The sequence below is a fragment of the Falco cherrug genome, chromosome 4, assembly GCF_023634085.1.
Source record: "Falco cherrug isolate bFalChe1 chromosome 4, bFalChe1.pri, whole genome shotgun sequence".
NCBI lineage: Eukaryota > Metazoa > Chordata > Aves > Falconiformes > Falconidae > Falco > Falco cherrug.
Genome location: NC_073700.1, coordinates 48,680,114 through 48,706,239, shown reverse-complemented (window position 1 = coordinate 48,706,239; position 26,126 = coordinate 48,680,114). Strand labels below are relative to the sequence as shown.

General features: G+C 51.9%; 1 protein-coding gene across 1 annotated transcript; it reads left to right on the top strand.

Moving 5' to 3' along the window:
• Positions 1 to 17,696: 17,696 nt before the first annotated feature.
• FUT3 (fucosyltransferase 3 (Lewis blood group)) lies at positions 17,697 to 22,349 on the top strand. The gene has a single exon (XM_027801399.2). It carries the CDS (start codon positions 18,454 to 18,456, stop codon positions 19,795 to 19,797), a length of 1,344 nt encoding a protein of 447 aa, XP_027657200.1. The 5' UTR covers positions 17,697 to 18,453; the 3' UTR covers positions 19,798 to 22,349.
• Positions 22,350 to 26,126: the final 3,777 nt, after the last annotated feature.

The window sequence follows — 26,126 nt, the reverse complement described above, 5'->3', positions numbered from 1 at the left end:
CAGCGGGGCAGCCATGGGGTGGGGGGTGCTGCCTGCCTCCCTCTTAAATCATCGCAGGTGGGGAGTGAGAGATGGCTGAACGGTGCTGAGATTGTGCTAGAAATTGCGGGGCTTCCAACGAGGCTGCTCGATTACCTGGGCACGGAGGCACGTCTGTCTTTGCTTTGCACTTCTGGGTTTCCCAGGCTATGGATTCAAAGGGAAGGGCACACAACGTGGATATTCCCTTGTTGCATCCTGGCTCCCCCTGCCCAGCCAGCCCCTTCCCTGCTCTGCTCCCCTCAGCAGCTCCTTAGCTGGGGCAGAGCCAGGTCCCACCAGGACCTTCCACCAGGGGATAGTGGAAGAGACACATGGTGTGTGGAGAGAGGGAGGAGATGCTCTTGTCTTGGTCTCCAGCAGATGAAGGTTGCCGAGAGCCCTGCAGCACTTGGTTTCTATCTCAGCCAAGATGGTTATCATTAATTGTACTAACTCTAGCCGTTCCTGACATCCACAGAAATGTCTAATCCTGTTTTGGAGCGACCTACATTCTTGGCCTCTCTACATCCCACTTTCACTGGGAATTTTTCCCTTCAGACAACTGGGCTGTGTTAGAAATGTGTGTTACTGTCACAAGCCAACAGCGAGGTTCTGCTGGGTACGGGATGCTGCAATGGGAGCCCATGGTGGGGGTGCTGGGGCCTTTTGGGTCTTGGTGCTGACACTGCTGGCTGGAGGTGAACCTGACTTCCCCGGGGCACTGCCCTGGCTTCTCAGCCACCAGTTGAGATGGTGTGTCCTGTCCTTCTGTAGATGTTGGCCCTCCAGGTAGGGGTAAAATGGTGCTGGATTTGGAGGTAGAGGTTACATCACTGACTTAAGTAACTGGGGAAATTGGGAGAAATGGAGAGATGGGTAAAGAGGTGGATGTGGTTTGGATGGGAAGGCTGTTCCCCCTTCATGGGCTGCTTTGTTGTCGTGTTGGGAAAATGGCATTGAGACCCGAGGATGTCCCCATCCCTGGGTCTCCCCGGTTCCCTGCTAAGAGCCAGAGGGTGCTGCAAAGCAGTGCCAACAGCAGCTCTTGTCTGCAAGGCTGACATCTCCAGTCTGTCTGTAAGGGGACAGAAAGCAACCCTAACCTTACCAAAATTAATAGGCTGGGAGAGAAGATCCTTGTCCATTCCCATTTCACTAATAGGAAATATTGAAGTGCTGAAAAACCCCCACTATGGCTGTTTTGTGTGCAGGAGCTGCAGGTTCCCATGCAAGCCTGTGAGGTTTTCTCACTGACTCCTGATGGATTTCCCTGCTGGGAGGCAGAAAAATCTTAACTGAAACACCTCAGATCCTGAGAGGCTGGAATATGGGTGTTGGCTTGGGATTGTTTTCCACGGCAAGGTGTTTTTCCATGGGCAACGTGCATTTTCCAAAGTGTTTCTGGTGCAGTCAGGATGCAAAGGAGAGTAAATCGAAGGGCAGTTGATAACTAGAGGGTCATTTTCTGATGGACACTGGCTGGGATCAGATCTGTAATGAGCCCTTGGCTGTTTTTGGAGAGGCGCTGAACCCAGCGCTCCCTGCTCAGTCCCTCGGCTCGGGAGCCTGGATGGAAAGTTCACTTCTCAGACCTGTAAATTTAAACAGCTCAGGAGGCAGCTGGGGTCTAATCCAAAACAGTAGGATGGCGTGAAATATCCTCCCAGAGGGCTTTCCTGCTGTGCTGGATGCAGATCTGAGGCATTTTGCACGGGGCAGGCTGCCGGCAGTGGATGGGGCGCCAGGATCCCGCATTTTGGGGGATCAGGGGGTTGTTCGTAGGGCCCTGCTCAGGTGGCGAGTGGTTCCCTTCTGCAGCTGCCCTGCAGGATGCCGGGCACCAGCGGGGCTCAGGGCTCCTCGCATCCCTGGGAGCCTTGTTTGCTGCTCACCGGCACCATGAGCCTGGAGAAGGATGTGCTGCCTGGATTGGATTTGGGGAGGGGATGTGACAAGATAATTGGGAAAATGCCATTTGCTCCCCGTGGTTTCATTGTGTCCCTTTGGTACACTTGCTTCCAGGTCTCTGAGCAAGCGAGGCACCGAGGCTGGCATGCATCCTGCACTGTGCTGGGGCCAGCCTGAGGAAGGGGGGACGTTAATGCAAAACCCATCCACTGCACCAAAAGCACACGAATCCCCTGCAGGCTGGATTAATGGCTCTTTCCTTTTTATCCTTGTAGTGAAGAGTTACACCCCCTGCGTTTGTTCCAGAGCAGCATCCTGGTTCAGACCCTCTCCCTGTGGGAACCCCATGCAGTAGCACTGGTGTACCCTGGAAACACCATGATGGGATGGAGCTGTGAAATGGCAGATGTCACCGTGCATTGGTGGCACATGAGGATGTTGCTCCCCAGGGGCTGCGAAGAGCCGTTTGGGCAGAGAAACGCAGGTCAAACAAGCCAAAAGCCTATGGCACCCCCGGAGTACTCGGTGTGCCCCGGCACGTGGGGCTGGTTCCTGCTCCCCTTCGGACTCATTGCTGCCAGGGGACCTCGGGGGGCTCCCTGCGGGAGTCCCAGCCAGGATTTTCATCCCTGCCTATGGATTCTGGGAGCTTTGAGGGGTGAAGCAGGGCTTGCATTTCAGGGGAGCAGGGAACCAGTGGGAATGGGGCTCCTGGGCACATCCCTGTGGTAGGTAGGTGGGTACTGACAGGAGCTGTTTCCCAGTAGCACAACTATATATTATCTTAACTAGTGTGTTTATCCACCGACCTGGCCTCCCAGAGACCTTCTCTCTTGAGGTTTTAAAGGACCTTGTGGTGATGTGTGGCCAGTGGTAGAGACAGATGGGATTTGGTAGAATTAACCTGTTGCCCAAGCCCTTGGCTGAACCATGACCTTGAGAGCAGGCTACCAGGGCCTGCTGGCATGCAGGACTGGAGCCGGAGGGTGTCCGTGAGAGCAGGGACAGATGATGGCAATGGGAATCAAGTTAGGTTATGAACCAGGTCATTTTTAAATCATTGTTGGGATCTGGTGCCAAGGAACAGATTAAACCTTGCACATATTCAGTGGATTTCTGATAAAGCAAAGCTAGACCCCCTGTGGCTGTGATCCTACATGGCTTCATTAATGAGAGGAACCAAAATTAACACCGAGCAAGGAGATTTTTCATTGCTGCTGTTGGATAAAGTTCAGCTTGGAGGACTTTTTAACCTTAAAACAGACGTCTTCAGGTCTGGGCTAAATTATGCCTCCACAGGCTGTCATTATATCATAAAAGGAGCAGGTAATTTTAACATTTTTGAACAATTGCCCAGATTAAGTTTGCTAAAGAAGAAACCTCTGTGAGTGTTCATGGACGCATAGAGGAAACCAGGACTGGAATGCTTTGATTTATGAGTGGGGCTGGGGATGCCCGGGAATTGAGCTGGTCCTTGGACAGCTTACACAGGAGAGCAGGAGGCTTGAAAGACCTGCTTGAAATGCTTTGTGGTCTGAAGGATTTCGCTGCTGTACTGATTCATCTCCGATTATCAAACAGAGCACGAATTCCTTCCTGATGACACGCGAGTGAGTGTGTTACCGGAGAAGCCAGCTGATGAATTCAGGGTGAGAGGGATATGGCAGAGGGTCCTTTGGTCTTTGGGGGAGGACTGAGCGCCTCTGGTTGCTGCTCTGACTCACGGAGGCTTCTGCAGCCTGCAGAGCTTGTGATGCTCTTTCATGCTCGCTGGAGATGTGGCCGCTGAACCAGAAGGCATTTTTAAGCTGTAAAACAGCATCCTTGTCCACGGGCTGGTGACGCATTTTGCAAAATAGCCACATTCCCCAAACTGGAAGAGAAAACCCCCAAACCAGCCCCAAATAACAGCACATTGTAAAGACAGGGCTGTTTGTAACTATTCGCTCTTCAACATTTTCAAAGGGGGGTGGGGAATGGAAAAGGAGACATTATGTGCTGTCTTCTGCTCCAACTTACCCACATTTTTGTCCCCCAGTAAAACCTGACTCCCTGAGGGCCTGAGCCGGCACAGCCCATGCCCAGCAGCAGTGGGTGCCAGCAGAAGCATCTTGGCCCTGTTTTGGGGGTGCACACAGCAGCGGAGGCTGTGCAGGATCAGTCCTGGGATGGTGCTGGGACCTCGCTCTGCTGCCGCTGACGTCAGGCGGGAGCGCCCGGGGAGCTGGCTGGAGCGGAGTTAGAAACACCCTTTGCTGGTGTGAATTAGGTTAGAATACGGTCCCAGGAGGAAGGGGGAATTCATTAAAAAGCCACCACATGTGGAGTGAGGTTATAGCTGATTTTGAGCGAGTGCAGCTGACAATCTGAAAATATATTTTCCCCTCCAAAAAGTTTTTATTCTTTCAGCTCTGCCTTGCTGCAGCCTTCAAACACTACAGATGTATGTGCAGGCGATGGTCTGGCGTTGGCATGAGCTTTCCCCAGTAGCGGTACAGAGCAGACCAAGGCACTATCGATGATAGTAAGCTATTTGAAGAAAGATGCTGCTTTTCCATTGCTCAGGTCTTCACACTCATTCCTGCTCAGTGAGAAGGAAGGGGGCATTTTCCAGCTTTTGCAGTAATGATTTCTTTTCCTTCTAGTTTTATGCTGATCTGTTGTGGAATTATTGAGGAATAGCCCAAGCAAAAAGCACCCCAGCTCTTGGCAGGCAACGTAAATTCAGCTCCTGGAGCTGCAGGAACCCCCTTTGGGGATGCTCCTCAGATGCAGATGGACAGGTAAGCCCTCACAGTTTAACGTCATATTGCTAAATTTAACACCGTGCATGTCCTTGACCTGTCTGAGCAACGGGGTTTAGTGTAACCCTGCTCTGAGCTCAGGAAAGCCACAGCCTTTACGCTTGCTTAGCTGGGGCGAAGGAGCCTGTCTTGCCCTGGTGATGTTTGTGGGTGCCTGAGCACCGACCCAGCACTGAGTTACTCTTTGCTTTAATCCCTGCAAAGCCAGGTGACACAACTGCATCAAAACTGCTTTAGATCTGGGTGTCACGAGGTGTCACCCCTGCAAAGATTTTTTGAGCTTGGTACCACTGCGCAGCCCTTTCCAAAGGGAGAGCCCAGCCTGGAGCACAAGATCCTTCCCCGAGCATCCTGGAGAGCTGTGTCCTAAACCTGCTCCGCTCTCCCATCCCTTCTGCCCTCCTTTCCAGGTGTCGTCCTCCCTCCCTGGGATGAAAAACATGCTTTCGTGGTGGCTGTTGGCTTCCATTGTTTTAAGGGTTATAAAATACTTCCACTGAAATCCAAATGGGAGGGAGGACACCAACCCAACCCAAACAAACCCATTGCAATGCCTCCTTTCCCCCGCTTGTGCTGGGGAAGGACTCCCCAGCAGGATGGGCTCCCCTTGCTGTGATTTAGGACCCGTCTCCCTGGGAAGCTCTCTTTGAGCCAAGCAAGAGCACAGATCCTGCACTCCCATTGTTATTCTGCAAAACAGCTGCTAATTTCTGCTTAATCCCTTTCCAAACAGATAGGCTTAAATCAGAAAAGCTTGGTTTTAGGCCAGCCCATGCAAGAAGCTGTCCTGAATCATCTCTCTGGGCAGACGGGCTCTTGTGGGGCTTGTAAAATACTTGAGCACCTTCTTGGCAGAGTTGCAGTGAATAAGAGTGAGTAAAAAAAATTGGCCTGGCCTCCTGGGGAAGGGGTGGCTCCTGGCCCAGCTCCTTCCCAGCAGTGCTGCGGCAGCCTGGGGGAAAAGGACTTGCAGCTGAATTGGGGGTAAGAAAAAAATCCTCAATATTTAGATTGATGAAGTAAGGGAAGAATGCTTATGTGAAGAGAACGGCCCCAAAGGGTGTTTCTGTGCACTGGGAAATTACATGCATGTGTTCCCACTGCTGGTCGAGGTGTCCAGTGCCTGGAACCAGCCTGGGCTCTCCTCTGAACAGGAAAGAGCAGCCAAGACGAGACGGGGATGGACTGCTGCAAGGCAGCATGGCCTCTTGGAGCTGATGGAGGAGGAGAGCATCCTAAACATGTCAGTGCTGGCTTGGGTGGCTGCCAGTGCAGGGCTGGGAGAAGGAGGGCTGGTGAGCTGCCAGCATGGCAGGCAGGATTTCAGGCATGAGGTCTGGGGAAGCGCACAGGTACTCGTGCAACCGGCACATGTGTGTGCACCACGGGCAGCACACATGTGCCTCAAACACAGCTGCCGACGCACACCTGCCTGTACGCCCACAACGCAGCCACAGCTCATCCCTGCTTGGTCCCACTTGCGTTTTCTTCCCCTTCCCTTTGCATGGCTGCACCTCATGGATGTGACCGTGTGTTTTGACTGGGCTGGGAGCAGCCCCAGTCCTGCCAAGCCCCTGCCTCTGGTCCAGCCTTTGGAGGGAAGCTGGAGGGTCCGGCAGGGGAAAATTTGGAGGGAATGGGACTGGTAGGCATTTCTGGTGGTGAGAGTGTTGGCTGGAGGAGGGGAACCACGGGTAGGTCTTTTCTTGCTTCCAGCTCCGGCAGCATCTGAGCATCACTGGTGCTGGGCTGCCATGGGAGGGCAGAGGGTCATGGTACACCCCTGCCACGAGGGTCATCTAGCCCCAGGAACTGGTGTTGCCCTTCAGCAATCCCTCTTCCACAGTCCTGCCGTCCCCCTCTAGCCCTGTGCCATGGTCCTATGGGCACATGGGAAGTGCTGGGGCGTCTGCAGGAATCCTCACCGTCCTCCTCCAACCAGTGCTGGGTTTTCAAGCTAATGGAAAGGAAATAACAGCAGGAGCTGGGGCCAAATGCTGTGGTGTGCAAAGCCCTCTGCCCTGGCTGGAAACTCCTGCCTTTTGCCCTCAATCCATCTGTGATTATTTCTTTTTATTCTGTACAAAAGCAGCTCCCAAATGAGCCTGTAAAGCAGTGGCAGCCACTCTGGAGAATGCCAAAAGCATCTGAAACATCAGTAGTGTGTGTGCACAGAGCTAGAATAATCCTTCCTGCAAATCCTTGGTGGTATGGGAAGCTTGGTGGGCAGCTAGCAGGGCTGCAGAGCATCACCCATGGGGCACCTCACCCCATGCCGCCCACCCTGGGGAGGGTGATAAACTGTCACGCTGGCAAATGGCTTGGTGGTCCAGCTCAGGAAGTGCAGGAGGATGCTGGTGTCAGCTGTAGAGCAGGGAGGCTCCTGCCAGAGCTCCCCAGGGCTAACCCGGGGCTGCCTTTGCCTGGCAAACACTTGACACCGCGCAGAGGGGATGCTGGTGCATCCAGGATGTTTCCATAACTCAGACCCAACACAGGCACCAAAAATAAGATAAGACAAAAATAATTCCAAATAAAGCTCGCCTCTTAAAAGCAATAAATAACCTTGAGCAGATGCTGGCTTGCTTTTAATCCAATTATCTATCAGCAGGCCTACGCACTGCTGGGAGGAAAAGCACACCAACCCCATCTCGCTGGGAAAGGGGGCTTCAGCTTCTTCCAGTTTTGGGGCTCCCACCGGGCCCCCAAACCAGCAGAGCTCTCCAGAAATGTGACATCCATGTGCGGCACAGGTGAGCTCTCTGCCCAAGGGACACACTGCAGCCTGAGGGCACTGCCTATCACCTGCCTTCTGCATTGCTCAAAGCACTCGGAGGGTGAGATTTTGCTCTAAAATACAAGATCTTGGATCCCTCTTCCCCATGGATGCCACAGCAGTGCCTTCAGGAGTTCTGTGGTGCAGCTTCACGGGGAAAAGCCTACAGCAGCCCAGCATGCTCATTTTACAGCCCCCTTCCCCGCCCAGAGGATTGCAGAGCTTTGCATCCCAGTCGGGATGCAACTAATGGGACGCTCATCTTTTGGGGTACCCCGAAGGCAGAGCCAGCTGGACCCTTTGTGCCCGACCAGGAGAAATCTCTGGGAAGGTGGCCGAGCAGAGCCGGCTTTGCTCTCCTTGGCCGCCCACCCCTGTAGACCTACAGTGAGAGGCTGGGATGGGCTCAGGTGGCAACTTCTCCAGCAGTTAGTGGCTACTTTTGGGCCTCAGGTCTCAGCAGCCCCGGCTGGTGGTGAGAAAGCAGATGGAAGGCGAGCCATGTCCGCGCTCGCGGTGACGGCAGTACAAGTATTTCTGGAGGAGTGCCCTCACCAGAGTAAATCGTTGGCAACCATGTGCTAATTCTCTTTTCATAAACAAAGTGAAGGAGATAAAAGCAGCAGCCTCAGCTGCCTCCGCCTTCTCCCTCTAGCACAGCGCCTTGCGCCCTTGCACACCCAGTCCCGCATCTGGAGCTCATTGGGGGCAGCTGCTGGGAGGACAGGGATGGGAACCAGCTGAGCCTCCTTCCACGCTGCCGCCAGGTCCAAACATGGTCCTTGGGAGGGAGCGTGCAAACAGGGCCTCGCTTGGGCTGGGAAGTGTGGTTCAGATTGACAGTGGAAGCAATGAAAAGCCAGGTGGTTTCGTCCATCTGTAAGCAGAAAAGTGAGCTGGCCACCGTGTGCCTTGAACAGTCAAACCAGCTTCAGCTTCCCCCTTGGCCATCCATCCCTCCCAACCAACAGCGTCTGGACACTGGGAAAATGTGCTGCCCTTGGATCTTGCCTGTTCCCTGAATTTTGTCCCATCCCTGGCACAACCCTGAGCTGGGCAGCACAAGGAGGTTGTTTCCCTCGGGCTCTGCAAAGAGGGCAGCATCTTGGGAGCAGGGACCTTGAGCTTGAGCTTCAGGAAGTTGTAACTGGAAGGGCTGATTCGAACCCTTTTCTGCAGTTAAGGGTCATTGCAGATGAGTTTCTCAATGCAGAAAGTTTTTAGTGGGCTAAGGAAAAAAAAAAAAACCCTACGTGGCCATGATGCAAATGTTTGCATTTTCCATTTGCAAGAGGAACATTTTCCATTTTGGGGTTGGAAGTGACTTCTGTTTAGAAACTTGAGGACAGCATAGTACAATGCAAAAATAAACAGCAGAACAGCCCAATTTGCTGCAGTGCAAAATGAAGCATTTTGAAATAAATGAAACTGAGCCCCCTGGTTGGCCCCAAACGAGATCTCAGGAAGTGGGATGGACACCTTGGCTGATCCTTGGCTCTACTGAAGCCTTCCCAGGGCATCTCCCAGTGGAGCCTGCTGCTGGTTTGGGGCAGGATTTTGGAGACTGAGCCCACAGTGCTCACCTGGAGTTACTCTGGACTTGTCAAGCCTGTAGAGAAATGATGTTTTAATCAATCCTGGATATAGCAGATGGCAGCTGTGAGCCGTCTCAGCATGGGAGTGTGCCTGTCCAGCCCCAGCTCACCAAATCGCTCCTGTTCCATTGGGGTTTGCTTTGTGCTTTCCTGACAAACCCTTGCCGGGGTGCTGGTTTTCATTAGCTGGAGGAGGGCGGTTCGCTGCCTTGTTGGCTCTTCCATGTCCGCCCCATCCTTAGGGAAGGCTCAAGGAATTAACTTGAGTCAAGCATGCTCGGGGAGCTCCAAAATGGTCCCCTCTGCAAGAGTCACATTCTGGAGCGCTGTGTCCTGTGTTGCTCTTTGCAATCTGAGACCTGTGGTCTTTGAACTGCACCTTTGTTTGTTTATATAGATTTCTTCTGAAACCAGAGATGTGTTGCTAAGATGATCTTCATTATAATTATATTAGTTACATTTCCAGCTACTTGTCTATTATGTTTTCCCCTTCTAGACCCTTCCCTTGCTTTTTCTTGGAAAAAATAGATGCTGTGCATACAGGGGGTCACTGCCCAAGTCTGCTTTCTTCTGGCAACCAAACTGTGCAGCTGGAGACCTGGACCAGCTGCAAGCAGCCGTCTCCGGGGTGCAGCTCAGCCTTTCCAAAGGATGCTTTGTGAGGGTGTGACCAGTGTCTGGTAAGACCCAATCTTCCTCTTCTCGGTTTTGGGTCGTTATCTCACACTTGGGGGACCATGACTTGTCTCTGCAGCCCCCAGGATGCGGGGGTCCTGCCCACACAGTGGCTGTATCTGAGCCACCGGGTGTGCAGGGGCTCGGGGAGCCGATGGGAGCTGTGCATGCTGCGGTGGAGGACATGGCAATTGCTGTTGGAGGTAACCTCTGCCTCACCCGCTCCCCCAACGAACCATGCACCCACCCATCAGCCCGTATTAGGTACCTGCACCCACATTCAAACCTGAGCTTTGCCAAACCTAAAGGGAGCGACTGCATTTTTGCCTCCTGCTTCCATGCTAAATGATTTCCACAGCCCTTGGTCATTTTTAAACTTTCTTTTTGGTGGAGACCCACAGCAGACAACTGACAAATCACCCTTAATCCACCTGAACTGCTAAATCTCTCAGTAATCCCTGCCCAGCACGGCTCCGACACTGCTCCCCTACAACAGGCCTTCTTGGTACCATTAATCAGTGTCTTTGACTCCCGGGTGCCTCATGATACGTGTCTGTGCAGGGAAACCCTCTCATTTATAAAACTTGGGGACCTCCCACAGTTTCCCATTCCCTGTGACCCCGGCAAGGGGGTCAGTGCACAGAGTAAACTGGTTGAGAGTAAAGGTCTTAATATTTATATGGAAAGCCATTAGCAGGCAATATCTTATCTACCTTCTGTTTTGAAGTGGAGGCTTGGGGCGATGGCAGGGCTACGGGTAGCATTGGAGCTGCCTCCAAAATGCCCTGACATGCTCTGTTTTGCCATCCACACTCGTGGCTGGGTGGTATAGCACGTTCTTAATGTTGTGGGATGAGAGCAGTGGGTGCAGAAGGTTTTCAGAGAGGAAAAAAAAAAAAAAAAAAAAAGAGCTTAGATCCTCACCTGCTGAATTTTAAAGCCGGACAAAAGCTCCCAAATCTACCTTGATACCTCCTGGGAGGGTGTGTTTCAGCCAGCTGGTCCCTGTGAGGATGATGTCCTTCCAGGCCCAGCTGGAGGATGAAATGGTCTTTCCTGGTCTTAAAAAGTATAAACCTATGAAATAGCTGTTGTCTTGTGAGCTCCCCTGAGCCTTCCCCAGATGTTGAGCATAGCTTTGAACACAGAGGTGGTCAAATCTTGTTTTCTCCAGAGGAAACTGTGTTGGAGAGCCTCTGTGTTGGATGAAAAAAAAAAAAAAAGGCAGGGAAGAAGTGAAGATGAAAGTGAAGATATAGCAGTAGTGAGATTCCTGCAGGACTTTTTACATGGGAGGAGAGGTGGTGACACCCTGGGAAGGCAGGCACAGGGACACAGGGGAGCACAGGTATGTGGATGCTGGGTAAGCAAAATATCAAACTGCAATACTGTTGCAGACTGCATTTCTTTAGGAAATGTGGCAAACAGCAAACCAGAGCCAAATTAAAGAGTGAGGCAGTGGGATTCCAAATTTGCTCATGTTTTTTATTTTATTCATAACATCTTCGGCAAGAACCCTCTGCTCCCAGGCTGCTATGCAGCTGTGGATGGAAGTTCGTAGCACCCTTTTATTCGAGTCCGTATCCTCATACGATGCTGGGATTCCAGGTTGGCTGGGAATTGAGATGGAAGCATAGGAATAAAGAAGCTTGTTGGAAGCAGTGAAGCTGTGGCAGTGGGCTGCTGGCTGACCTGCAGTCAGCAGATTGGTGGTAGCGTTCAGCACGTAGATCCTGGGCACTTTGGAGATGCTGGGTGTGGACGGAGGAGAGCGGTGCTGGAGCAGCTGTTGGGGCTCCATGAACCTTAACAAATCTCACAGCAGTTGTCACTTAGTTCAAAAGCCATCAGGGATATCCAGGCACAGGCTGGAAAAGTCTTCAAGGGCGGGGGGAAGTTGACCTCACTACCTAGTTCTGCGAGGCCGATCAAAGCGGATTCCTGGAGCCAAGATTATGGTTGCTCCCTCTTTCCTCTCCTCTCTCCAAGCCCGGCATGGGACGGGTTCATGTGAGATGGAAGAAATATTTTTAAACCAGAAAGCTCCCTGTTGGCAGCACTCAGATTGCAAGTGTGCTAGGAGTGATCGCTGTTCAAAATCGGGCCCTCCCTCACCCACCAGGGATGTTCCTACGTTCTTGTGTGGCTTTTTCACTGCTTAAGTGTCCAGGTCTGTCTGTGCGGACTGTTTGTACCGAGATGGATTTCGGAGGTGGTGTTAACTGTCTGCAGTTGCTGAAATCCTACCCTGACGCCATCACATGCTGATTACTAAATGCTGAGAAATGTAGGATCTTGGCTCTTGACCTGGGAAAGACACTTGATGGTTTCAAGGAATGGGCAGGACGAGGACAGCTCGGGGGGAGCAGCACACCATGTGTTGGGCTGCTACTGAATCAGGGAAGGCAGCATAAATTGTCACAGGGAACACGTTTTTTTGCTGAATTTACAGATACACTTGGGCATGCTGGAGACACATAGCATCTCTGATTCCCAAATAACTTGATTCCTCCCCAGAAGAATGCTGTAGCCCTTCAGTGCTGTGTGTGAATGTGGCCAGGGCAAGTGGGGACATTAGCACTGGCATCTTCCTGGCGTGGTTCAGCTCTGGGTGCAGCACAAGTAATTGCTGGTTGTTTGTTTTTTGTTGTTTTTTTTTTAACCTCTGGAAGGAAATATCACATTTTTGAGACTACAAACAGCTGACAACCTTCCTGCACCACTCCCTGCCGTTATCCTGGAGGCTGGAGCTGGTGGGGAGCAGCAGTGGAGCTGCCTGGCCTGGGATCCCCCAAGGAGTCAGACCCATGCCAAAAGGTAGCGTTGCCCTCTGGGAGGAGCTGCGGTCCCAGCGAACGTACAGGACTGGTGATACACTATAGATAGACCAAAACCATGGGGCAGTCCGGGGAGTGACAGTGGAAATGAGGTTTGGCCCACCCAGGGAGGCAGATGGCTCAGGGGGTGCAGGGTCTGGGGGACTGTTGGTGTTCAGGGCTGGTCGCCAACCCCACGCTCCCATCCCAGTCTCCCTGCTGACACTGAAGGGCTCTGGATCAGGCATTGCTGAATTTGTTCTTGGTGACTGTATCTTCTGCTCTGCTCTTACTGGGCTGTGCCATGAGATGGGTTAGCCTAGAAGATCAGAGATGCCAGTGCTGGATGCCAACCAGGGTGTGTGGTTATACAAAGAGGTACAAACAACATGCTCGGCATCTTAGACCTGTTGCACATTTGGGGCTTGGGCCCTTCCTACCACCCTGATCCTCCTCCCTTAAGGAGGGAAACCCCATAAGAAATTTGGCAGGGTGAGAGCTGTTATTGACACCTTTCATGTCTGTGCAGACAAAAAGGCTGAGGGTAACGAGGCATCAACAGCTGTCATGTTTGGACAAGACCGACCCATCCTACCCACTGAAGCTCAGCTGCATGTTTACCACTGGGTCCATGCTGGTATTTGCCTATTGATGGTCATCTCCCAAAACATCTTTGTTCCTGGAAAGCCTCAACAAAATGTTCTGCAAGAGATGAGCAGGGAGCTGTTGGAGACCGCAGCTGTGAGCGCTCTGGGCAGAGCATCCTGGTAAGTCTTCACAAAGGAATTCTTGATTCCTCCCACTGCTTTGCCCTGCTCTTACTCTTTGCAGTCTGCCCAAAGCAATTGGAGCAGGGAAATGTAGTGCTGTTCCCTTGTAGACTCCGCAGAAGTTTTTCGAAGGAATTGGAGGTACATAGAGACCTTTTCCCAGTTAATTTTAATGCAAACATAAAATGCCTTGATACTAATCAGAGATATATTGCTGGTGGGGCTGAGAGACATGTGCCCTGTCCCCTTGGAGTCTGTGGCTTTTCTTGGGACAAGGTATCTGGTTAGATAAATGTTTCCAAGAACTCACCCCTCAGCTCTAGCCCTGGACTATGCATTTTCCTCACATGCTGCATATGCAACGGGAAACTGCGGGGAGCCAGGGTACAGGTCCAAACACCATCCCATTATCATCTGTACTGCACAAACCTTGGCACAATTTTAGCCCGTGCCAAACAGCGCCCTTCAAACAGCACCTAGACATGGTCCAAGGAGAGCCCAAGGCAGAGACCATTCCCAGCAAAAAGCCTGGATGCAGCTGCAGTTGACCAGGAAGCAGCGGGGATGGGAGTCAAGCTGGGTCACTTGGCCTCAGGGACAAAACCCAGCCTCAGGCCCATTTATTTAGTAACGGAGATGAATCCAGTGTGTTTGCAAATCCATCGTTGTGGACTATCTGCATTTGGTGACCTCTTGGGAGGTAGGTGGTCTCAGCTGTCCACCTGCCGGCATCCCTGGGTGAGCGACGCTTGCCCCATTGGCACGGGGAGCTCAGCCCTTGCATTTCCCTGTGCTCAGCTGGGTGAGAGCTCAGCATCCGAAGCTCCGCCGCCACTTGCTGGGTCAGCAAGGGCAGTAACCAGGAAGCTTCTCCAAAACACAGCATTATTTGTCTTCAGATGTAGGGATTACTGAGACTATTCATCTTATAACAATAACTCTTCATGTCAACCAGGTTTGGTCCTGCCAAGTCTATTACCTGAACAGCCTCTTTGTTCTGCCTGTGATACAGTCTCCCTTCACCTTCTGGATGTCACATGTGCCACTCGGAACAATTCTCAATCCACAGCTTTGTGACTGTTTTCCATGGCTTCCCCACACTTCCTCATTTGTTTCATTTACATTAATTACTCCTGCTGAGCTTAAGTTCCTTTCAGTCCTGGTTTTCAGGGGTACAAAGGTCTTGAATTTTCCATCTGCCTGAAGCCTTTTACCTGGTGCTCCAGGATCATTCCACTGAGAGCTTCCCGTGGTGCTGGGAAACTCAAATCTTCTTCCTCCTCTACAGCCTTGAGTAAAAAATTGCAGCTGGGGACATCTGGGCATGCAGTGTCTTCATTTGTGCTGCTGGTTGCAGAGCTCACGGACCCTCAGCAAGAAAGCCAGCTAACACCTGAACTTCATGGCTGCCTCTACCCTTGTAGGATGAGTCTATTCTCCTGAGGCTGGGCTGAGCCCAGCGTGGCTGGACCATGTTCACGCTAGAGGAATCTTTTTGCCACCAAGGAGTGGTCACATGCAGTCCACCTGTAGGGAATGGTTGCTTGCCCTGGTGACTCCCAAACCACACCTGGGTCACAGCTGGCACAGCACTAGCTGGATCATGCCAAAGCTGGGCCATTCCAAATTTCAGCCTTTAGGTGACTTAAATGCAGAACCTGTGCCCTTGTGTTGTTTAACTTACTGGTATAGGTGTAGCCTACGCCATGGGGGAAAGGGTAAGAAGTCATGGTTTCTCAAGATTTTCTAGACAGAGCAGTATAGTGGCTGGTACCTTCTCAGGCGCGGGTGAGGAGCTGTGCGACCTCAGGCTGCCTGGTTCATCCAGGGTGAGAACACCATGAGTTATGGCCCCCATCCCTCATGCCATGGTGTATTTTTTGCTCTCACCTGTGCTGGAGTGTTCCCAGGTCTGCAGGAGGTATGTGGACACACTTCAGGTGACCCCCTAGCTCTGCCCCAGGAAACACACTCCTGCTGCTACAAGGTCTGGAAATGTAAAATCTTCCACACCTTATTGTCCATTTGCATTTCTCTTGCCCACCCAAAAGACCCCAAACCTGCGTGAAAACTCTGTGAATTTAATTCCAGACCGACAACCTGTATTTACAACTGAATATATTTAAGCTGGATAATAACACATAATGGCTTTTTATACCCCAGCCAAGTGCAGCCAAGCTTGAGGCAAGATCAATTCATTCTGGCCATGGCAAACAAACAACCTCTCCAAGTCTACAGACCGTGGTGTACAATGCCTATTCACCTGGGCTGGAGTCGTTCCAGAGCATGGTCTGCAGCGCTGGACACAGGAGGGATCCCCCAGTCTTGCCCAAGCGCTCCTCTGCCCTGAAGGGCATGGTGATTGCTGAAGTCACCGGTCTGAGATCCTGGAAAGCTGACAAGGAGATGTAGCCTGGCGTGGGGATGGAGGCGGCTGTGCCATGTACCCCATTAGCTGGCAGTGGGGCTTGCAGACCCGATTCCTACACCTCCTCTCCAGGCCAGCTTCGCCCATCCTTCCCAAAGAGAGCTGTCCTCCTGCGACAGAAGGTGGAGAAGAAAGCACATCACCAGCAAATCCTGCGGGTGGAGACCAGCAAAAGAAGCAGACCAGTGCATGTGCAGAGGTGTTTTTAACAGTAAGGTATGCTTTAACCACAAGCATTATTTGACAATTCCTTAATTTGTCAGAGGAATCCATCCTGGCTTTATTACAGCTTTTATTATCGGTTGACGTGTTTCTGGTGGTAGCGACTGGCATACGCAGCTTAAGGCGCCGAGGAACACCTGGAATGTGCTGCTGATCCCTCCCTGAATCTGCACTCATCTTTTTTCTCCTCTTTTCCTGGTTGTGTCATCCACTTCGGTGCCCACCTTCATGGCACACTTTTTCACGAGGACCAAGCCCAGAGGTGAGCTGCAACAGTCCTTTGCTTTTTTTAATAGTTATGGGAGGAGGAACTCAACTTGGGCTGCGAGAGAGAGGCACTGAGTACAGGAGGGACAGGTGTCTGCAGCCATCTGGTTTCACATCTGATTTCAGGGAGGCATTGCTTCCCTCTCTGTTTTCTTATCATGTCTGTTGCTGGTGTAGGTACTGCTGAGATACAAGGTAAGAGGTGACAGGTTCTGCACCCACCAGCTTTTGCTGGAAATGATGTTGTTTTGGGGGATCTTACAGCTACCTGTAAGACCACGGTGGAGTGCAGGCAGGTGCCATATGGGTTTCCTTATCCTTAGGTCAATGTTGGCATGCAATGAAGACTGTCTGGTTAGACAGCCCTGATTACTGCAAAAGCAGCGAGACCTGAGCTTTGGGACACAGGCAGCAGCCCCACACGCGCAGAGACCATAGAGAGTGGGTCTGTAGAAGTTATGGGGTGTTGCAGACCTGAAAGACCATGACTATCACCCAGTACAGAGGATGCTGGTGATAAAAACACTGGTGGTGGTGCTGTGACAGAGACCATCAGAAGCTGGAGGGGGGGTGGTCATACGGGTGCTAGCTGTGCTGAGGAGAATGTGGCTGCTGTTCACAGGACACTGAAGCAAAAGACACAGTGACAAACAAGGCCATTTATTAGTACAGATAAGCTGTTTTGAAATGTTCAATGAGATCATCAACTGAAAGACAAAGAAACCCATGTGGCACCTGCCTGCACTCCACCGTGGTCTTACAGGTAGCTGTAAGATGCCCCCAAACAAGGTCTTACAAGTAGCTGTAAGATCCCCCCAAAACAAGGTCTTACAGGTAGCTGTAAGACCCCACCTGACCCTTCTGTGTGACACTGACATCAAAACTCAGTTTGTGATTCATGGGGCCATTGGCCTGTTCTTCTACTTTGTGTCATCTTTTTGGGGATCCCCTTGGGGTCTTTTCCTTGTTGTGCCCACACAGATGTTCTTCTGAAGTTGACGTGTTGTTCTGGTTCTTCACGTTTGCAGACAGCTCTGCCTGTCTCTTGCAGCCCCATGAAAAGCCCAAAGGCTCAGCCCCGGTGCTCTGCCCCCCTGCTGGGCTGGGCTCGGGGGCAGGGGCTCATTGATGCACAGGGTTCCTGCTTGGGGACCCCTTGGTGGCTTCTTTGGAGGGGTCTGTTGCTCCTGGGCATGCTCTGACTTCTCCATGCCACCCCCTTTTTTAGTACCCATCTGCCCTGCTGAAGTTTCTGCCCACCCAGACGTGGTGAAGTGGGGGACCCCAGCCTGGCCATTTTGTGTCTGTGTTTTTGTGGCTATATATTTTTTGTATCTATAGCTTTATAAATATATATGTATAGATGTGTATATATTTATATAGAAGAATATATAAAACAGTGTATCTGTAGCGAAATTTTTAAAAAATTATGTGTATTTGTACATCCTTTACAAATACTTTGACATATTGTATAGAAGTACAAAATATCCATTTATATACTACATACAGTATATAAATGTTTATATTTTTATACAGGAGCATTTCCTGGCCCAAAGAAGGCAGGCAGCCAATCACAGGGCTGTTTCTTAGTCCCAAGGAAGCAGGCAGCCAATCACAGGAGTGCCTGGGAGCACGTAGGGCAATGGCACTGTCAAAACTGGTGGCCTGCCGCAGGGGAGGACATGGCGGTCCTTTTCTGATGTACTTCAGGCCACACCCGCAGCCAGTCCTGCCGGCCAATCACAGGGCTGCCTGAGGTCACGTGGGTATGATGGTGTCAGGAGGTGGCTGTTAGCCAATCACAGAGCAGAATGCTGTCTGAAAAAGTGGGCCACCGCCCTCCATGCAGTGGTGGCGCCACATCCTAAAATGGGGGTCAAACCAAAATGGCAGCCCCAGGTAGGTCGAGGAAAGGCCTTCCGTGTCTGGGTAAACCAGAAGGCGTGGCTGCCTCTGCCAGCCAATCACAACAGAGCACATGACCAGAAGGGGGGGAGTGGCTTTTGGGCCCAAAGGCTGCTGGGAAGGTGGCAGGATTTCTGGAGGGGCGGTGGGCGGGCAGCTGTCCCTGGGTGCTGCTGGCGCTTCGGCCCGTCCTGCACCCCGAGGCCTGAGGAGCCTGCGGTGGGCAGGGGGACGCGTGGCCTGGTGGGGACAGGCTGTGGGCGGTGATGGGGGGACGCCTGGGCGCTGTGGAAGGGCAGCTGTGCCCTGTGGGTGAGCGTCTGTGTAAGTGCCTGCACAGCGCACTGCAGGCCGCCCTTGCTGCAGGGGTTGGCTGGAGGTACAAGGACTGCAGATCTGCACACCGTCCCCGAGCCCCTGCGCGTATCTCGCTGCCATCGGTGTGCGAGAGCCACCTCCCTGCCAGGACCCCTGTGTGCCCGGCGCTCATTGTCCTGTCTGTGGTGTTTGCAGATCCGTTCATGGAGCTTGCAGATGGAACAATGATCTCCTGCAGGAAACCCTTCATCTTCCTCCTCTTCAGCTTCATCTTCAGCTCCTGTGTCTTGGTTTTTCTTCATCAGTTCAGGACTTTGGAGCTAGAGCATTACAGCCCCAGTCCCACTGCACAACTGGCCCGTGCTGGAAACACCAGCACCCCACGGAAGGGGGAGCACAGGCTGACCATCCTGCTGTGGAAGTGGCCCTTTGGGTACCGCTTTAACTTCATAAACTGCTCACAGCTCTACGGCACCCCGGACTGCCACTTCACTGTCAACCACAGCTGGTCCCAAAAGGCAGATGTGGTGATTATGCACCACAGGGATGTGTGCGGGGACGCGGAGGGGCTGGCCCAGCTCCCCAGAGTCCCATCCCAGCGTTGGATCTGGTTCAACCTGGAGTCCCCAAGTCACTCTCCAAACTTAGGCGCCATGGACAACCTCTTCAACCTGACCATGTCTTACCGGAGAGACTCGGACATATTCACCCCTTATGGGGAGCTGCAGCTCCTTGGCCAGCCCCAACCCCTCAACATCCCACCCAAAACCAAGCTGGTGGCCTGGGTAGTCAGCAACTGGAGAGCAGGCTCCCACCGGGTGAAGTACTACCAGGAGTTGAAGAAACACATCGCTGTGGATGTCTATGGGCAGCATCACTTGCCCCTGCCCTGGGACAAGCTCCTTCCCACCGTGTCCCAGTACAACTTCTACCTGGCTTTTGAGAACTCACAGCATGAAGACTACATCACCGAGAAGCTCTGGAGGAATGCCTTGTCATCTGGCACCGTCCCTGTTGTGCTGGGGCCTCCTCGAGAAAACTATGAGCGCTTCTTGCCCCCTGACTCCTTCATCCATGTTGATGACTTCGCCAGCGCTGGGGACCTGGCACGGTACCTGTGGGAGCTGAGCAGGGATGCCAAGAGATACCGGCGCTACTTCCAGTGGCGCAAGTGGTTGAAACCTGTGGCGGGGGCAGGCTGGGCTCTGCACGTCTGCAGAGCTTGTCACTTCTTGCAGACTACAGAGGCCAGGTACCAGGTTGTGCCCAGTTTGTCTGAGTGGTTTGTGTAACTGCTGTTTGCTCAGCTCTCTGCTCCACTGCAATCTTTTTGTGGGCTGCAATTTCACAGGGTGATTGAACTTGATGGAAATGGAGGGACAAGAGGAGCTTTGAACTGAACAAGGACAAAGAAGCTCTTAGGTGGTTGTACGTCTTTGTCTTACTGGAGAATAGACTGCCAGATAGAGCAGTACACTGTTTTTTTTGCTGATCTATTAGTTACCTGAACAAATTGTTATGCTGGCTACACCTTGGTCTTTGGAGAAGTTCACTTTCAGTCTCAGCAAACAATCCTGGATCAGCTCCACAGGCTGGAGAGCCTAAGCAAGTGGCCGAGAGGGGGAGGTGAAATAGCAATACCTATCATAAACCTGTTTCAAGGACTGTGTACTGTGCAGAGCGGCGGCTTGAAGGGGTAACCACCCCACGAGGCTGCCTGCTGCTGCAGGAGGAACTGGCCGTGCTTCTTTCTCCCAGCCCTGCAGCCCCAGTCCTGCCCTTGCTCTGCCTCGGGCTCTCCCTGACTGCCTTTGGGGTGCTGCATCAGGATGCTAAACGGGTAGAAAGCAACTCAATTTATTTTACAAAGCTGTTTTTTTGACAGATTAGCAAGTCCGTACGGGTTTGAGGAGGGGGTCTGACAGCAGCAGGCTGGTGCAGGTAAGGTGTGGGGTGCCAAGGACGCCCCTGAAAGAAGCGTATGTTTTAGTGCCTGCAGCACCCTGTGGCAAGGAGATGCTCAGGACCAGCCACCTCCTCCCCTGTGCCTCAAACCGCAAATTCTGACATTGGCTGATGCCTCTGGACCATGTGTTTGGAAAACAGAGAATAACTGGCCTTTACTGGGATTCCCGCTGCTGTTCAAGCCCTATCACCAGCAATTGTTTCCTTCCCAGGTCGGGAGCCCTATTGCAGGGAGTCAGTGGACACAGCTCTGCCTTTCCAGGCTCCCTGCCGATGCCACTGGACATTCAGTTTGTTTTCCTGACTGCTACTGATCCCTGAGCTGAGCTTTCAAAGGTCTGTCCTGACCCCAGGACGTTTCCATGAAGAAAATCAGCTCAGAGTCCAGCAATGCATACAGAGATGCAATTGTTTTCTCCGTCATCAGCGTTTAGCAAACATTTCCAAAGAATTCCTTCTGCATTTCCTCCCGCAGTCATTCTGTAGAAGGACCATCAGCAAGACCTTGTCTTTGGATTGTGAGTCCTTTATTTTCATTAGCAACCTTTGTTTTTTCTCTGCTTTGCAGATTGTTGAACACATTGATCAGCACAAGCCTAAGAACAAATCCTTCACTCTGAAATCTGAACCTTTATCCCTCCCATCTTTTTCCTGTCCTCCTGAAAGTACCTGTCTGGATGAGACCTTCCTGAGAGTGCTTAGTTTCTTGAAGAGCCTTTGCTGGACCTTAGCAAACCCCTTTGGAAATTCAGGTAGAAAACCATGCCATGCCTGCCTTAGCCATGTGCTTGCTGGCTGCTTCCAAGAGCAGTAGGTTGGTGAGGCATCGAGTTTTATTGCCAAATAATTGTCCACGCTTCTGCCTCTGCTGTGTCCGCCTGCAGACAGACACATCTCTCCTCCTTTAGCATGTAGCTCCTGGGATCTCATCCTGGTGCTCTTCCTGTCTCCAGAGCCAGTTCAGTTCAGAGCAGCTGGAGAAACTGAAGACCTTAATGTTACTGATTGAGCTGATATGGATGTGGGTAAGGGGTAAATAATATTCTGCAGGTGAGTGCTGCAAACATTCTCTTGCTATGAATGGGCGGCACTGGGGAGTTGAGATGGAATTGTTTTGCTGCTCCTGGGAAGATGATGCCTGTCCCTGGGCTAAATCCTTCCACCTCAAGACTTCCATTGGGAAAACTTCAGCTTTGAGCATTGGCCTCCAGAGCTGCCTTTTGCTGGTGTTGCCAACAAAAACGATTCCAAAACAGAGTGGTTAATTAAACTGAGCAGCAATGGAGTACCACATGTCAGGGCACAAGGTCCAGCTGCTTGGAAAGGGTGTTTCAAATTTCCAGGAGCTGCTAGAGACAACCCATGCTGCACGCATGAACACAGCCATGAGGAGCTCGCTCCTGGCTTTAGCCAGTATCATAAAAAGCCTTCCCAGGAAGAAACCACAGCGTAAAGCCCCATGAACACGTTCAGTTCACCTGAAATATTTTTCTTTAGCCTGTTTTGAAGGGCTGTACTGCAGGGAAGGGGAGTTCCTGGAGGTGGCAATGCAGGGTGTGTTGGGGCAGGGCCGCTGTCTCCAGGGGGTTTAGATGTGTCTTGCAGCAGTGGGTGACTGTGGATGTGCGGCTCCCTTGGCCAACAGCATTCCAAGTACACAAGGTGGCATTCACCAGGTGCACAGCAAGTGGCTGTGCCTGGGCAGGGAGCCCAGGTTTGGTCCCGCTGGAGACGTGGTGATGATGTTTATGGAGAACACCATGTGCATTAAATAAACATCTTGGTAAACAGGCAATTCAGTTCCACCTTGGATGTCGTTCCTTTGAGCCACCTGCAGGCTCACACTGGGGAAGCAAATGCCTGTGAACAGGAACTTCGGTCCAACCCCACGACCCCACCCCGCCCCCCCCCCCCCCCCCCAGCCCCCCCCCCAATCTGTTTTTGTGTAGCCCCTGGACCTGTCATTTGATGTGGCCTCAAGATTGCCCATGGTCCTCTGGAGGGAAACACACCCCGGGGTGTCTGAAATTCTCCATAATATGCACACTAGCAACAAGTAAGTATTATCGACAGCATGTTATCAAAACTGATTGAGTGGCAAATTACAACGCAGCAATGTCATTAAGAAGGTTTAATTAGTTTGGCTCTTTTGCATGCCTTTTTGAGTATGAGAGCATGTGTAATGTATATACATGTGCAGTGCAGTTCGTGTACCTCATGCTCTTAACTTCAGCCTCATAGGTAAGAAAGAAAATCTCTCGTTTCTGAGGAAGGCACTAGGTTAGATATCAAGGAGAGAGAAGTTACTCCTGAGATGACTGAACCTTTTGTTATCCAGGAGCAACGCTGCTGCTGCAGCCAAGCAAGGAAGGAGATGTGGCTGGGCGCAGCCAGAGCTTTTGCTGCTCTACATGCTTTCCTTCTGCCCAGCTGTGAATGGCTGCAGGTTACACTTACAGCTGCCTCGGTCTGTCCAGTGGTCGCTATTTCCATCCAGCAGGAAACATCAGGCAGTAGCAGAAGTCTGGGGAGCCCACCCAGATGGGCAGTATGAAGCTTTAGGTTTGCAGAGGAGCTCAGGGCGAGGAGAGAACGCTGCACCGTGAGCAGCTGGAGGTTTGCACCAGTTCAAAGAGTGACAGGACAAATTCCCAGAAGGAAACTTCACTAAGAACCTTTCAGTGGTAAAATGTTCCCCCCCTGCCTCATTGGCCTAGGACATGCCCAAGTTGCAAAAAAACTGGGGGGACAAGAAGCCTTTCCAAAGCCCACATGAGGAAGGCATGAAGCACGGTCAGAGCCGGCCCCACCGCCCCGAGCTGGGATGCTGTGCCATGCAGGTGGGCCCAGCAGAGCTGGCACTGGTGGCATTTTCTGGAAATGCTACACTTTGGGGACAAAGCACTCAGGGAGCGAGGAAACACCGATCGGCACCATTGTGCTGTTTTCTCTTGCCAGCCTCCCAAGCCCAATTCCCTTTGCTTCCAAGACCTGGAGACATTTAACACCTATTAAAAAGAGATGAGTCCTGTAGATTTTTGGACTCTTTTAACTGGGGGATGGCAGCGCCAGGGTGATGGGCCCCCTCCTCTTGCCCTTGAGCCTGGGGTTATTTTGGCAGGTCAAGGCCAGCCAGGCTCATCAGCCTCATCCCTCTCCTGGGTCCAAGGGCTATTTGGGGACCTGGATGAGCCTTGGGGGGAGCATCAGGGTCTTTCTGACCCTGAGGTTAGCCAGCCTTCGAGGGTGCAGGAGCCAAGGCAAAATAAATATTCAGGGGGGCAGACTTACAAATGTTGACCTCCCCCTCATCCCCCAAATTGTGCTGCAGCCTTTGAGAGGGTGACCAAAATACAAATTTTAGTTCTGCTGAAGCGTTCCGGGCTGAGCAGAACGTGGGGTGTCAGGAGCTTGCACCCAGCCAGACTTGAGCCGTTGTCCTTGAGGAGGGAACGCGGGGTCAGCAGGACAAAAATATTGTGTTAAATCTTCCCCTCCTCTAAGTGGTGGCTGGGTGCTGCCGTGGCCTGGGGAGGGGGTGCCTGTGGGCGACGTGGAGCCACGCACAGGCTGAGTTCGTTAGGGGATGGGAAAGCTGACACCGCACTTGGGAAACTCTGGAAGGGGGGGCTTCATCAAGGGAAACATCTGGATGGCTGCACCACGGGGGCCCCGGGGCTGGGAGACCGCGCTGAGAAGTCACAGACCAGCTTTTCCCAAAGCACCGGTGCTGGGGTTTGCAGTCTCCTTGCTGAGGTGGGTTTCCCCCTCCACACCCAGTTAGAGATACCAGCATGAGGGGCTGCTTCAGTCCCTTGCAGAGAAAAGGTGAACCCCCCCCATTTGCCCCCAAACCTCTAATCTTTTTACCCAAAGGTGGTAGGAGGCAGGCTGAAAGGTTCCCGGCTGAGCCTTTTGGGCAGAGATGGTCCAAAAAGCAGAGGAGGGGAGAGCTTCTTGAAGACAAGAGATGAGACAGAGGCTGCTCCACATGGGAAACCAGGGAGATACTAATGCTGGAAACAGAGAGCTTTTGGAGCAGTGTCTGACTTCTGCCCTGCAGAGACCCCAGGGCTGGAGGCAAGCCAAAAGGAGAGGCAGAGCTTGGGAGAAACCCAAATCCTCCCCAAGCCCGGCTCAGCAGAGCTTTGCATTTGGGGAAGGGAAGAGAAAAAGCTCAGATATGCCAAAATCCTGAAAACAGCAGCTGGAGCCTTACAAGATCCAGAGTTCCATCACCACTGGGTTCGTCTTTCTGGGTGCATGAAGGTGCCTAAACCAGCCCTGTAAACTCAATTATTTCCAGCTTTGCTGAGCCTACGGGCAGATACCCCCTGTGCTTTGGAAACCTGCTCCTTGTTTTGTCCAGTCAGGCTGGGAGGGAGAACATGGAACTACAAAGACTGTTTTCTCCACGGCCATCCAGCACCACCGAGCTCCCTCCTTCCCTGGCAGCAAAGCCCCATCAGCAGCTGCACAAGCAACAAAAATTGTTCCCGAGCTTCACATTTTCAGTTAGTACTACCAGAGATACTGGGAGAGAAATCACCGTATATATGGGTTTAGGTTGTGTTTTTTTAAGGCTTGCAGTCTCCACACTCTTGTCTTCACTTTTATTTCATGTTTTCCAGTTTGAAGTCGGCTGGGTTTGTTTTCCCACGGTTTTTCTTACTGGAAGGTAATTTTGAGAAGCTCAGAGTGGTGGGGTTGAGCACTCTCAGCATCCCATTGCCTGCCTGATACTTTTTCCATTTAAAAATTAACAAATGAACACAAAACGTCATTTGAGAACTGGGGTTTTGAAGCTGGGGCTTTAAAACAAACACCAGCTAGTGAAAATCTCCCTCTTAGTTGGCAACATGCACCTCATCTCCAAGAAATTGCACCCAAAATCAGCCCCAGTCCCAGCCCAGCAGCACGTCCTGGCTTCACACTGTTGCCTGCAACCGTTGTTTTCTTTCTTTCTTTTTTTTTTTTTTCACTCTTAGAAGAGTCAGATTTTCCAAGCAGCCCTCTCCAATTTGGTCATTAAAACTTCAGTTTGTCTTTTTTTTTTTCTTTCTTTCTTTCCTTTTTTTTTTTTTTTGGACAGGCTGGCAGCAGGATTGCAGCTTTTCTTAGCTCTGGAGTGTGCGCGCACACGTACACACATGCACGCACGCGTGCGCACATGCGAAGATTTATGAGTCTCAAAAGATGCTTCATAAAATATTTACAAAGTGGAGCTCCGAGGGTGAATGTTTGACTCGGCCATGAGCCGTCCATAGCTGTCAGGCCTCAGGGTGGCAAGAGGAGGGAATATAAACAGACCTTTTTTTCCATTCCCCAAAAAAATGCTATAAACCTTTGCGGTTCAAAAGCATTTTAGCTTCCCCCGCCCCCCCCCCCCCCCAAGTTGTTCCCCACTGCCTGGTGCCAAGCCTGGCAGAGCAGTGGGGCGGCTCACTGGCTTTGCTCAAAATGGGGTGTTTTGTAAAGAAATGCAGGAGCTTGTGCCCACTCTCACCACTGGCACCGGACAGATTCAGACCATTTTTCAGTGAAAAAAAGTTATTTTTTTCTGGACAGACAGGTGTGGGGGATAGTGCTTCTAAAGGGCAGGGATGCAGGCACTTCCCTGCACCAGGGCCACTGATGCTCTGCATGGTAAATGCCA

What these genes read in the sequence shown, in the direction of transcription:
- FUT3 (XM_027801399.2), top strand. Translation starts at nt 18,454, where the DNA reads ATGGGGGGACGCCTGGGCGCTGTGGAAGGGCAGCTGTGCCCTGTGGGT.